General features: G+C 34.6%; 1 protein-coding gene across 1 annotated transcript; it reads left to right on the top strand.

Annotated features, from left to right (window-relative positions):
- The first annotated feature begins 10655 nt into the window (after window positions 1-10655).
- LOC149233663 (uncharacterized) lies at window positions 10656-12449 on the top strand. The gene has a single exon (XM_089382251.1). The coding sequence runs from the start codon at window positions 10656-10658 to the stop codon at window positions 12447-12449; it is 1794 nt and encodes a 597-aa protein (XP_089238377.1).
- The last annotated feature ends 2089 nt before the right edge of the window (window positions 12450-14538 follow it).

Genomic DNA, 14538 nt, shown 5'->3' with positions numbered 1-14538 from the left:
CTAAAGTGTGCATTTTCTCTTCCTTGCCCAACATTGATCCTACTCTATGAATCTAATGCAAAATCAACTACGCCCAAATCAATAATCTGCTCTTGGAAAATGTTGATTGCTCACATACTTCCTGCTAATCACTTTTGGGTGATTTGAGTTTTTCCTGCAACCTGCCACTTGAAAATCAAACCCTCTACCTAGCAACTCGAACTACCTGGCTAGATCTTCGCAAATATGGAAATCAATGTGCCAAACTCCCTCTGAATATGCATGAATTCTTCGTTTCACCTCCAAGCTTATAATCTGATCAATTTTTCTATGAAACTATGTGAAATTTTCCTTGAAATGCAACAACTAGAATTAATTCTTCTAACTGATTAATTATGTACTTTATTTGGTTACAACAAAATAATGAATTAATTACACTGAAATTTCTTCACAATAAAAACGTTGGGGAAAATAAAATGCTATAAATTGAGAAATTTAGAGCATACACACAAAAATATGACACCATTATTTTTGGACAATTATCCCAGGAAAAACCCAATGTGGGAAAACCAGTGCAAGAGATGAGGGTTTTATTATTAACTAATCATGAAATTATGAGTACAATTTGGATGCCCAAAAATAGAAATCCTCTACAAGATATTTTGGCCACAAAAATTAGTGAGACAAATATTACCTCACTCGACACTAATCCAACTCCAAATCTGGCACTAGATAGGTTACTTTTACCCTTGTGTTAGCCTTTGTGAAAATGTTGCACAATCCATCACATGCACTGCTTGGAATTTGCTCTGATCAAGCCATCCAATGCAACTCAACCTCTAAGAATGACTCGCTAGTTGTTCCAGATTTTTTTCCCAACCTCCAACAACTAAATGGACCCTCACTCTAGTTGAATCGAACTCCTCATCTAAATGTGCTTGTGCAATCCTTGTGCAACGTCACTAGGAAAAACTTGGCCCTCCTATAGCTGATTCTTCAGAACTGAAATATCCTCTGGAATAATTATATAATCTTCCTCTCACCTCTGCTTCCTTCTGACTCTAACTTTTCTCCCTACTCAAACTCTTCAATTGGGTAGGTTGATCTACCAAGGAAATTCACTACTTTGGTGTGTTTCACTCTGACCTCCTTAACTTGCTCTTATAATCTTTTGTTCATGAACCAATGACCATGATTAAATCCCCCTCAATAGCTAAGATCATTTCTAAGTCGATCCATGTGAATTTATAGAGAAATCTCACCTTTCTCAATTAATTTCTGTTAATTAATCATTTTCCCTAAGTTAGACTTATGAAATATTTAATTATTGACTAATTAACTTAATTGAGGCATCTCTAGGTGTTTTTTTTCTAAAAAAAATTTCGGGCTCTAGAGTTCTAGTGTTTCTTACCCTCTCTAACCAAAGTTGAGACTAAAACACCTGTCTGATACTCCACAACCATCAAACACTAACAAGGATCTCCCTTTAACCTCAAGGTCTTCGTGTGGCTTTCCCACTAGGTTAGGGCATGACCCTTTAATATTAGTTGCACAAATGAGATATTTTTTTCTTCATCTATATGATGAACATTGTGCTAAAAATTGGTTGTCATTGAAGTCAAACCAAGCAGTTCTAGGAGAAGCCTTTCATTTGATGGAAAATATGACAAGGCAAATCAAGATCTTTGGGGTCAAGATCACCTTGATTGGACGATCCTCATCATGCCAATTCTAACGATAGGTGGAAAACCTAATAAATCCTCATGGTTGAGGAGTTATTCCCATTCAAAGATCGATGCCCCCTTCCTATGGTCAAAGTCCCCAAAATATAGATGATGTGGCAAGATTGTTTTTGGCCTAAATTCATAAAGTATGGTCTTGAAATTTTGTGGAAATTTCAAGGATATGTTGACAACTCATGTTAGATCCCAAATAAGGTGTTATTGGAAATTAAAAATATTTTCATGGGTCTTGATCAATTCGACCTCATTGAGTGTGGTTTTTTGGTTAAAAATAATTCAAAATTTTGAATTTTCTCCTCCAAAGCACACATCTCTTGCACTAATCTTTGGAAAATAATCTTAGAGGCTAACCACAACCCTATAGAGAAATGTCTGATATTAAGAATGGTTTGAGATTACAATGGGTTTTGGGATATTTCCCTTGTTTTGTAGTCATGGCTATTCGCTAATAAACATGTCTTTCTCCTAGAGTTTTCAATCTCCCTTTTGAGGCATATTTCAGATCAATCCTGTGCATAGTCCTGAGGTAAGACCCCAAGTTTGGAAGTCCTTATTTTATGCTTGGGTGTGGTTCTTCGCTAGGGTTTATGTGAACACCTTCTAGACATTTTTAGCATACTTGTGGAGATTTGTTAGTACCTCGAACCCAAGGCATTATTTCACCCTTTTTTAGGCTGACTGAAGGTATTTCTTGTGGTTTATTGTGGCAAATTTTACTCTCTTTTGGGTCTGGTATTGTGGGTATTTTGACAATTCCTGGATCATTGGGTCTACGAATCTATTTGAGACCCTTTTTAGACCACCCGTGGTATGAATCCAAGATCCAACAGTTGTCAAAATACCCAGAGAAAATGGTCTTTGAGTGGGACACTCAAAGAAAATGTTGTGACAAATCTAGCAGCTTCTTGGGGTTATTTTTGTGATCATTTTGGCTCCCAGTTCAGAGGCAGTTTGTAGCTTTTGAAGGTAATTTTCCATGCATTATCCTAAGGTCTACTCGACCTTGTTGAGAGAAAATTTCAATACACTTTTATTTGGGCATATCTACGATCCTTTTCAGAACTCTATGACAACATAGCGTGACATGATTTATGCTTGATCAAAGTTGCTTGACCTGAGGTAGAATCCATTGCAACCTTATTTGTGTGCATGCAAACCAAGAAGACTTTGTAATTACGAAGGTGTATTGACTTCATATGGAAAGTATTAAACCCTAATTAAAACATATTTATGAGAGGCCTAATATCTGATTTTTCTTGAAATCTCTGGACTATCATTTCTCTTATGCAGCATCTTCAATTTGATAAGAGTTTTTGTTGACCTCATTACTCAAATGTGGCCATAGTAGATTCATCTAAAATTGTGAATATTAAGGACAAAATAAGAGTAGAAGGATAGCATATTCATTAGCAGACTTAGAGAAAATCTTCAGCATCAATTATGGCTTCTTGACCAACATCTTCTCTAGCAAAATTGAGACTGTTCAAAGGCCTCTTGAAGTACAACAATGTCACTCTCTACTTTATCACATCTAAGATATGATTTGATTGAAGAAAACTTTCTAGGAGAAACTCTATAGTTGATTTCAAATCTCAAGGATAGATAAAAAATTTGATTGGGTTTTGAACTTGGGCTATCATTGTACATCTATCAATAGTAAAGAAGTTTTATTGAATATCTTGTAGGTGGATCATTATCCCTAGTATAGGATCCCATAATTATTTCTCTGTATTTCTATATTTCAGGATGGTTGGGTGGTGCAAGGTAGGAGAGTGAATTCCTTCACGTTGGAGCCTGAAAATAATTCAAGGTGGTGCAAGGGAAAGTTGGAGTTTGCAGGGTGTTGGAGCATCCTATAAGTTGTAGTTGATAAAATTGGGGCATTGGAGCATCTTTCTAGTTGGAGCTATAAAAATAGGGTGCAGGAGCATCCTTTCAAGTGTTGGAGTTACTTGATAAACTTGAATCATTCTATAGAGTACTAGGGAGATGGGGCTTCCCTTTCAGTTGGAGCTGAAGCATTATTCTACTCATATTAGAAAAAACGTTCGGTGGTTTTTGTCCTGGAAGGGTTTCCACCTAAAAAATTGTCGTGGACTAATCTTTTAATGTGTTGTTGGTTGCTATTATTTTATTCATGCTCTAAATTTTTAATAATTAACTAATTATAAGTGAAAAAGTGATTCACCCCACTCTTAGTATTTACAACACATTGAAATAAACTTCTAATTGTTGCAACTAGTGATTTAGCTTTAGAGCATCAATATTGCCTTGATATTGCATAATTTCAACTTTAACTTCATTTTGAATAGAGCCTGTGAATGGTTCATGACACTCGAACCAGGTTGATGTTTTGTGGGTCCTTTTTTTAGTTTGTTCTCTATTTCTTCCAAATCTCCTGATCTCCCCTTTAATCTCCCCTCTGCGTTAGAAACCCATCTTCTCTGAATAACTTGAGCTTATTAGTCATGGATTACATGAGGATATTAACCTTATGGTTTATATCTGCAGCTTGTGCTTCCAACTACAAAAACCTCTCATCTATAGGATCATGAGGGTTATTAATAGATTTGTCGGCCATGACTAGGGTTTTATGACTTTTAGATTTGTTGATCTAGATCCCCTACAAATCTCCATAATATACCTAAAGAAATCTGCTTTGATACTATTATAATTTGTAAACTACAATGGATATTCCATTATATAGTTTTCCATAATAGATCTGATAAATAATACTTAAAAAACCACAATCTAAACTATGAGAGTTAATTTATCTTTTGATTTTTTATTTGTAAATTACTATTTATTGTGTACGCAAGTAAATTATAATTATGTAGAAAATAGAGAACAATGAAATACAAACTCACAAAGCATGATTGATAAACCACTCTACTCTTTTTCTCTGAATAGAAATGGCTGCAAGTATAAAGAAGTAAGGCCTGTGGTCCGTGGGCTACTACAATGCACAAATCTTCTCTAAGTGTACTCCCTCCCTATCCCTCTTGGGTACTCTACTCGTTTATGGAACAAAATGCTCTCGAAAGAATGGAACCCCTTTTCCTCCTAGAGGCATGTTATAATACAAACTGATAGCCTACTAGTGGTTAGGTTTGAATCCTTAACATCTTAACCAAACTTACACTATGGAATCTTCTAGAGTCTTCTTCATCATGATGATGTGGGTAGCCCCTCTTCCATGAGTAACGGGGTTGATGTGGCATCCTCTCCAATTATGGTGGACAAATTAGGAATGTCAACTTTTGATTAGCAAAAATTTTGCGTAAGTACTTTGATTGAGGTGATTCTTGTTCTGTTCAAAATGTCTTTGTGTGTAGAATGGGAAAATATGGAGCGGTGCTTAAGCAACAAATCTTTACCCCCCAAAAAATGCTATTTGATGCCTCAAAATGCTCCTAAGAGGTTTCAGACCCAAATTTGCCAAACTAGGTCTTCTGTGTAAAAATGGTCCTATGAATTGATTCTTCCACTATTTTTGCTCTAAAAGCATCGAGATGGATGAAAACCAATATATTTGCCCAACTAGGTCTTGTGGGTAAAAATGGTCCTATGAGTTGATTCCTCCACTTTTTTAGCTCTAAAAGCATCGAGATGGATGACAACCAATATAATGATCTAATTCAGATCACACCACTAATTGGTGATATTCTTGGTGATTTTTTATTGTAACATGGATCCTAGGAATAGTGCTTGCTCCATCATTAACAATTGTAACCTTTTAAAAGTTGTAACCCATTGTTAATTTTTTTTTTTTGTATCCATAGTGAATTTGTAACTCATTGGAGTAATCTAGGCAAGGTCTAGGATCATATCTTCCAACTACCATTATGGTATTCCTTTTTAACGTGTACATTCATTAATCAAATAGTATTCTTGACATCCCAACATTGAATAGACTCATTTGGCCTCTTTCCCATTAATTTAGTTAATTTAGTTCTACTTTATGATACCAATTCTTTGACTTATTTTTATAATAAAAGAGCTTGAACCCTTTATTTTATAATCACTTTTCTCCTTCTCTAAGTTATGACCCTTTGGCCTTTCTTTTTTATTTCTTTGAATTAAAAAAATACACATGAACCCTTTATTTCTTTAATCACTTTTAAGTTCTTATTCTTCTATAAGTTATGGACCTTTGACCTATTTTTATTTTTTAAAACTAAAAAATACACTTCAAAAAAAGAATCTTTATTTTATCATCTTTGATGTATTTAGCCTATCTAAATAATTCAATACATCATATCTAAATAATTCCATAAGCTTTTGAAGAGTAAATTCATAAATTTAAAACTCATAAATTTAAAACTTTAAGATATAAAGTACAAACTTATAAATTTAAAACTTTATAATATAAATGACAAAATTAAGATCTTTCGGATAAGATCAAGGATACTATTAGGCAGGATTGTGCTATCGTCCTTAGAAAGTCTAAGCCCCCTCGGAAGAACCTTAGCAATGAGGAATTCTCTGCCCTAAAATCCTTGAATCAGAACAAAGATATTGTAGTTCTGAAGGCAGACAAAGGAGGAGCTACGGTCATCCTTAACAAGGATGATTACCGTAGGAAGATGTTAGATCATCTTCACAATAGTGGCAGTTATAAAAAACTGCCCAAGAACCCTCTGAAGAAGATTTCTAGGACAGTGGCTCTCGCCATCAAATCGAATAACTCGGTGAGTTCCTTGTGCCACAAGCTCATTGAAAGCAATCCCATTGCTCCTAGGATCTATGGGTTATCTAAGATTCACAAGGAAGGGGCTCGGACTCTCAGGCCTATCGTCAACACCATTGGTGGTCCAACCTATCTTCTGGCTAAGTTCCTTGCCCTCAAACTTAAGCCCCTGGTTGGGCGCACTGATTCCTTCGTGAAAGACTCTGCATCCTTCGTTAAGGAGCTTAAGGATATTAAGCTTAACCCTGAGGACATTCTCGTCAGCTTTGATGTGGTCTCCCTTTATACTTGCATCCCTATAAAGGAGGCCTTGGAGGTGATCTTTCGCCTAACAGATCCCGATACTGCGCATCTGGTGGAGATCTGTCTCACTTCCACTTTCTTCTATTTCGAGGGTGAGTTCTTTGAACAGACTTGTGGTGTTGCCATGGGTTCCCCTCTTTCCCCTATTGTTGCAAATCCTTTTATGGAAGATTTTGAAGCCAAAGCTTTAGCCTCATCTCGTCTCCTTCCCAAGCTTTGGAAAAGGTATGTAGATGACACTAATGTCATCTGGCCCCATGTCCCTGAGGAGTTGGAACACTTCTTTAATCACCTCAACAGCCAGTCCTCTGCCATTAAGTTCACCATGGAAAAAGAGGTCAATGGTTGCCTCCCTTTCCTGGATATTCTTATATCCAAGAATAAGGATGGCTATCTCTCCCACTCTGTGTTCCAAAAGAAAACGCATACTGAGCAATATCTTCATGCAGATTCCCATCATTTCCTTACTCAGAATATGGGTGTTCTTAACACCCTCGCTACTCGTGCCCTTAGGATTTCTGATAGTGAGAGCTTTGATAAGGAGAGATCCCATCTCCTTGATGTCTTTGTGGAAAATGGATATAGTAGGCACCTAGGTCGGAAGGCTTTCCGTAAAGCCTCTGAAAATGCGTTAATTAAGAAAGAGCCTAAAGAGCGCCGTCTAGGTGTACATCTTCCCTATGTCCAAGGAACCACAGACAAGATTGCTCGGATCCTTAAGAGGTATGAGATTCCCTCAACCTTTAGGCCCCTCAACACCATCCGCAATTCCCTCCGATCGGTGAAAGATCCCATTAACCCTAAGGACATGAAGGGTGTCTACTTGATCCCTTGTTCTTGTGGGACCCCCTATATTGGGGAAACAGGGCGCTCCATCCATCAGAGGATCAACGAACATGCAGCCGACCTAAGACATGGGAGATCCAAGTCTTTAGCATTGGCAGAGCATGTTGAAAAGACCAAGCATCAGGTGTGTATAGAGGAGGCCAAGGTTGTCGCCAAAGTTGCTCAGTTCCATCATCGTAAATTCAGGGAAGCTATTGAGATTGAAAGAAGGCCAATCAATCTCAATAGAGATGATGGCTGGAAGATCAGTAGATGTTGGATCCCCGCCCTTTCTTCCTAGTCTTTCTCTTCCTCCCTCCTTTTTCATCTTCTTTGCTTTCGTTAGGGTTTGTCCTTATTGTTTTAGGCCTTTTCCGGTCCTTCTCCTTCTTTTTATGTTAGGCGCTCTTGCTTTTTTCTTCTTCCTGATAGATATTAATTTGATCATAACTATTATATAAATATGATCGTAACTATTATATATTATTATTAATTAATTAATTAATTAGATTAATTTATTATTATTATTATTATTATTATTATTATTATTATTATTATTATTTAATTTTAATTTTAATTTATTTTTTTTCACTCATTCTTAATTAGTTTTATTCACTTTTAGTTTTAGTTAGCTATCCATCTTATTTTAGCATATTAGGACTATATAATTACTATAACCATCTATCAACTTAAATTACCTTATAAATATATTTATGAAAGTAAGGTCCTTTATCTAACTAATTTCCTTTAAATTTATATAAAATTTTAACCAACCAATAAGTTATCACCTATAAATTTTTTTTTTTTAAAAGTTTCTAGTTATTTATATTTTGACCTTTCCCCCTTAATTTTACTTTTCAACTAACTTTTGCTATTTTATTTATATATATATTTATATATAGTTATTATAACTAACTACCATATATATATATATATAAGTCAGGTCCTTAATCTAACTGATTCCCATATAAGTCACTATTCTTATTATATAATTATTTCTTTTATTTAATCTAAATAACTCCCATTAATTATCATTTTGACTTTTTGACTGCAGTTCCTAAGTCAAAATTAGTCGTTGGTTAAGATAGCATTGGACGCTCTGCTGAGACTATTTAGCATGCATAGCTGGATCTGTTTCTTCAACTTGTCCTAACGATGAGCCACACTGGTTGGTTCGAAACGCGTCAACAAATGTCTCTCTTTATGTGATTTACGTGGAAGTTCTACTTATAAATAATATGGATCACAGAGCCCTCAATTCAACAAAATTAAGTGAAAATAATGTAGTCCTAAAAATGAAAATGAAAATAAACACATTGAATTAAAAAGATAGTGTTATATAACCTTCACACTAAACGTTAAAATCTTTAAATTGTAATATCATTGCATCAATGTTAAAAACGCAAACTTTATTGCCTATGAGAAGTGGGGCATAGCACAATTTGGGAGGGAGGAGGGTTTGGTTCGCCCGCCAGCCAGCTAGGGTGACTGATCCTGCCGTAGTGTAGTCCTATTGCACCAGCAACCGATGCTTGTCGAGCATACTACAATGCGTGAATAGCCTTAGAAAAATTTTGGAAAACAACTACAAAGAAAATGGTAGCAAATTGATGAAATTCTATCATCATATCTTATGGACATAATTAAAAAAAAGTATTTTCAAAAAATGAACACATGGAGAGTTTTTATTTAAAAATGGATTTTTAATGTGGTTAAAAATCCATTGATAAATAAGGTCACAATCTGTGAAATATTCTTGTATATGTGATTGAATGTGTAATTTCTTTTATTCAATATTAATATTAACGGAATACAATATTTAAAAAAAATAGATTTTTTTAGGTTAATGTATTTATAATTAGTAAAATTAATTTATAGTTTAATAATATATTTTTTTAACCTAAGTTTTTTTCTTAATTATCATAAATTTAAATATTTTACAAAATCAAATTTTAAAAATTTAATAATAGAATAATTTAATTTAAAAAATAAAAAATAAATATAAATATTAAATACTAAATAAATATAAATTTGTTTGTTTGGGATAGTTTAATTAGCAACAGTCATGGAAATAAAGTCTCGCCAAATTAGAAATTTTAGGTTCAAATCTTGTGCTATCCCTCAATAGGAAAGAAAAATTGAACATGATAAAAATATAATCCTATCAAAATTACAAAAATAACTAAATAAATACAGATTTAAATATTAATCATAATTTAAAATTTATAATCTAACTTATAAACCAAATAACTTTTTTCCCAAAAATTCACTAAAATCTATAAATTAAATTACACCTATATATCTATAACAAAATTTCATTAAAATTTCTTAAATTGGTGTTACCTAATTGTAAATTAAACTCAGTTTACATTAAAATACTGCCATATTTCCCTTTTCCCCTTATCACAGTAATAAGAAGGAAAACCCTTTCTTTAATGTTATCTGATAATAATTAAAATCATCGAAAATGAACGCGGTGGCTCTAATTAATCGTTGGAAACAGTTTCCGCCTAAATTGAGACACTAGCAATAAGGTCGGGAGACAAATAAGGGCGTACCTCCCTTTGGCTGGGCAACGTGCTCTGCGCCAGATGAAATTAAGAACCATATTTACCATCAAATCTATAACCGCGTCTTCCCATAAATACACTATCGGTTTATGTCGTGAACAAACCGAGTAAAGATTTTAAATGGGCAGTCAATTTACTTAATTGCAGGCGAATCCCACTTTCAGGGTTGGTGGGTATTTTGATTTCTCAACTCTGCATATTTAGATTTAGATTTTACATTTAATGAATTTATTATTCATTTTATAATTTATTAAAATCACGTACTCTTCCGCGTCGTACGTCGCAAGTCAGGCGTGAACAAAAAGTGCACTCGAACTGATTAATCAGAAAATTACGGAGTACGTTGGAGGATCGATCCGGGTGGCGAAAGCAGGGAAGAGACATCTTTCATTGCCAGTCTGTATATCTTAACCAAAAACGCGTAGTCTCAACAAAAATGTGTACGCCGATCGAGGATAGCGACGATATTTGCTGGAAGGGCCTTGACCATAAGTAATATATTGTGCTACTCAGAGGCCCATGCCATTCGAAATTGCAAGATCGAAGATGGAGGGAAGCATTCATAACAGCAAGGATCCAAAGAAATGCCTGAAAAAAGCCCAAACTCTAATTCCGTTGATTATCTCAGAGGTCTACACTACAAAAGTCTTCTCGGGAAGATGGCAGACTATCACATCTAAGCTGGAAATACTGAATCAGATCATCGTGACTATTCTTAAGGAGGGTTCTACTTATTGGGCCGAGAATTCGTTATTGAAGGAGCTTGTGCCTAATGTTGTGGCCACTCTGCAGGAGGCCAGAGAGCTTGCAAAGCGTTGCAGAGAGCTTTCATTCAGTGGGAAGCTTATGATGCAGAGCGACCTAGATGTGCTCGTCAACAAACTCAATTGTCATCTGCGCGATTTGGATATTCTCATAAAGAGCGGACTGTTGAGGGAATCTAGTGATGGCTTCAGGGTGTCAAGTCCGGATTCCAGCAGGGATGCCCTGGTTTTCTTTGTCAAGGGTTTGTTTGCAAGGCTTAAGATTGGTAATACTGAACTCAAAAAACAGGCCTTGATTTCTCTTGTACAGTTTTTGGAGGAGGATGACATGAATATTCTGTTTGTGGTAGATGGAGGAGTGGATATTCTTTACTTGGTGCATTTGCTCGATTCACATAATGTTGCTATCAAAGAATGTGCAGCTGTTGCAGTGTCGATTCTGGCGCAGTTTGATGTCTTCAAGGCCTGTGTTGCTGCAGAAAGTGTTGTGCCACCGTTGATTAGGTTGTTGGAATCTGGAACTTCTTTGTGCAAGGAGAAAGCAGCCGAGGCTCTGCAGGGATTGACTGTTGACTTCGAGGAGGAGAGTATTAATGCCGAGCTGAATGTAATCTTAGGGATCTGTCATTGTAATGATGGTCTGCACATAGATAGGGAGTATGCCTCTGCGGTTTCTACATTTGGTGGAATCTCAGCTCTGGTTGAATTCTGTAGAAATGGGTATCAAGGGCAGGGTATTGCGTCGGCAGTGTTGAGGAACTTGGCCTTTGTGGAGGAAATAAGAGGTCTCATGGCAGAGGAAGGAGCAATTCCTGTGTTGATCAATCTTGTGAATTATGGTACAGCCCTTGCACAGAAGTCTTCTGCAGAATGTTTGCATCTGTTGGGTGCCCTTCATGAAAGCTTGAGGCAGAAGATCTGCAGAGAAGGTGGGGTTGAATCGCTTGTTCTGTTTTTGGAAAAAGCACCGAGTACCGAGGTCCGAGAGATTGCACTGAGGGCCATCCATAGTCTCTCTGCGTCCGTTTGCTCTGTAAGTATTTTGATGTCTTCTGGATTTGTTAAACATCTCACTGTTCTACTCAAAAGTGAGAACTATAATATTCAAGAATTGGCAGCCTTGATCATCTGCAATTTAGCACGGACAGAGGAAACGAAAAGAACATTGGGAGAAGCAGGGTGTGTTGGTCTGGTTGCAAAGATGTTGGATGGCAAGCCTAGCTTCACTCAGGCCATTGCTGCACGGGCGCTCACCAGCCTACTCGCTGTGGAGAGCAACAGAAAAGAATTCATCAAAGATGATGCGAATGTGTCATGTCTGGTGCAGCTATTAGATCCCCAAAAGGATACAGTGGCCAAGGCACTCCCCATTTCTGCACTGCTGGTCCTCTCAAACAGCAACAGCGGCAGGAAAAAGATCGCATCTGCAGGAGCTTGCCAGTACCTGGAGAAATTGGCAGAGATGGAAGTGGGTGGAGCGAAGAAAGTTCTGCATAAAATAACAGCAAAGTGCGAAATTTACCAGTCGTGGACCTCAAAACTTTGCGAGTTGTGGAACTCAAAAAGGTCACGCTAATTTTATGTAATCTGTGCATGAGGGCAGAGGCCCTTTTATTTCAATCAATACAGATTTAGGGTTGCACTTCTCTCCCCTGGATAGATTCCATATACAGAGAACGCTGTTGTTACTATATTGGTAGGATTCACATCGATATACATAGGGAGGATACTGAAATTCCCTTGTGGGCTCAGATAATGAGACATCAAAGTAGACATGATTCTGTCAACAAGGTACGCAAGTCTATTACTTGCATGCTACAATTTCTATATGTCATGACTTTGGCTCATTTTCTCGTAGTGGATGGTGTGATTCCATACCAACCGTTAAACACAAAGAGTAGTGTGCATTGTATCTCATTTATGTAAATTCATTTACGCCTGTTACGAGGCAAACATTGTCCATCCATGGGCATGGTTAGTGTCAGATACACTTAATTATTTTATCATTGCATTTTAACTTATTTTGATTATTCATAAACTCTAGGATTTATTGAAAATTGAACACCATTGTCAATTATTATATTTACCATGTGGATCGTGATCTTTTTTAATGGATCATCGATTTCTATATTAATAAAAATGCTTATAAAAGATGACTGCTTTATTCAAGGTGGTTTGAATAAGTTGACTTTGAATAACTCAAGATGGTTTGAATAAGTTGACTTTGAATAACTCAATGGTTCGAATAAGTTGACTTTGTATAACTCAATTTTTCAAATGCCAAATAACATATTAAATAGAAATAGAGTGATTCTAAGGGGATAACTTTGAATTATCAAAGTTTTTATTTTTTAATTATGATTGGTTATTGAGATGTTTTAAATTTGCATATTTTAAAACCAGAAATAATTTTGTAAAAATTACTTAAAAAATTTATTGAAATAAAATCTACTTAATGAATAAAAAACCCAATAATAAAGTTATGTTTTTTCAATTATGTTTTTGAGGAAAAAAAACACATTAAATAGAAATCTACATATTGGAAAGACTTTACATTGTTTAGTTGGGCACCCTTGAGCTTTGCTAAATGCTACATTAGTATCTCACGTTTACTAGTTTATCAAGTACAACACAAGCATAAAGATATGGTTGTGCTTGACCAATGGTGGCTTATTCTAATCAATGTTTCACTAGTATATTAGCAAGCATTTGGTTCAAATTTTATTGAGTAATGTGCATTAATATATTAATACTTTATTAAAGAGAGTATTCAGACCAGCATTATTATTTTATAATTTTTTTTTTTAAATATATGTATCTTAAAATATATATGTATTGTGTATAAAATGAAAATATATATAGATAATTTTAATTATATATTTAAATTTAAAATCATATAATTATATTATATTTATATAAATATTTAGTGTAATAAAAATTTTGTAAAGTATATTTTTAAAGAATTTATTTAAAATTTAGAAAACTAAATTTTGCATTATTTATGAAAATTAAATTTTCAAATTTATAACATTGAAACTAGATTAAAATTAATTAAATTAATAAACATTTAAACCTTAAACATGAATTGAAACAAAATAATCCCATAAAAACAATAACATTAACTTGATAAAAAAAACTGAGATACTTATCGCATAACAGGCATGTATTACATAAAATTATGAATAAATACAAAAAAATGAATCTCTTTATAAATTTACTGTCTTTTGAAGATGGTAGTTTAGTCTTATAGTAAGAAAGTCACTAGGAAAAGCCACCTTTTTAGATTATTAAAAAGATCATCGAGAAATATAGTTATTTTTTATTCCAAAGAGTGAGAAAAAATATTAAATTAATATAAAATGAATTTTTCCCGTAGTTTATAATTTCACCTTAATTTTTGACATGCTTTCGTTCCTGGATGCATGTACTCCGACCGTAGTATATGTATGGGTAATGTTAATTTCATGGTTTCTTGTTTGTCGAGTTAGGCTTTGGTTGGAGATTGGTTCTGATAATACAATTTTTAATTAAAATAATAATCAAAAAAATAATTTAATTTTCAAAATAACAAATATTATATAATAATTAAAAATAATAATTTAATTTTCAAAATAACAAATATTAAATAAATATTTATTTAATATTAATCATAATTTAAAATCTTA

Source organism: Pinus tabuliformis, chromosome J, assembly GCF_031772625.1.
Source record: "Pinus tabuliformis cultivar Carrire ecotype Pingquan chromosome J, CPIR1, whole genome shotgun sequence".
NCBI lineage: Eukaryota > Viridiplantae > Streptophyta > Pinopsida > Pinales > Pinaceae > Pinus > Pinus tabuliformis.
The sequence above is the reverse complement of the archived record's forward strand: the minus strand, read 5'-3'. Positions and strand labels throughout refer to the sequence as shown.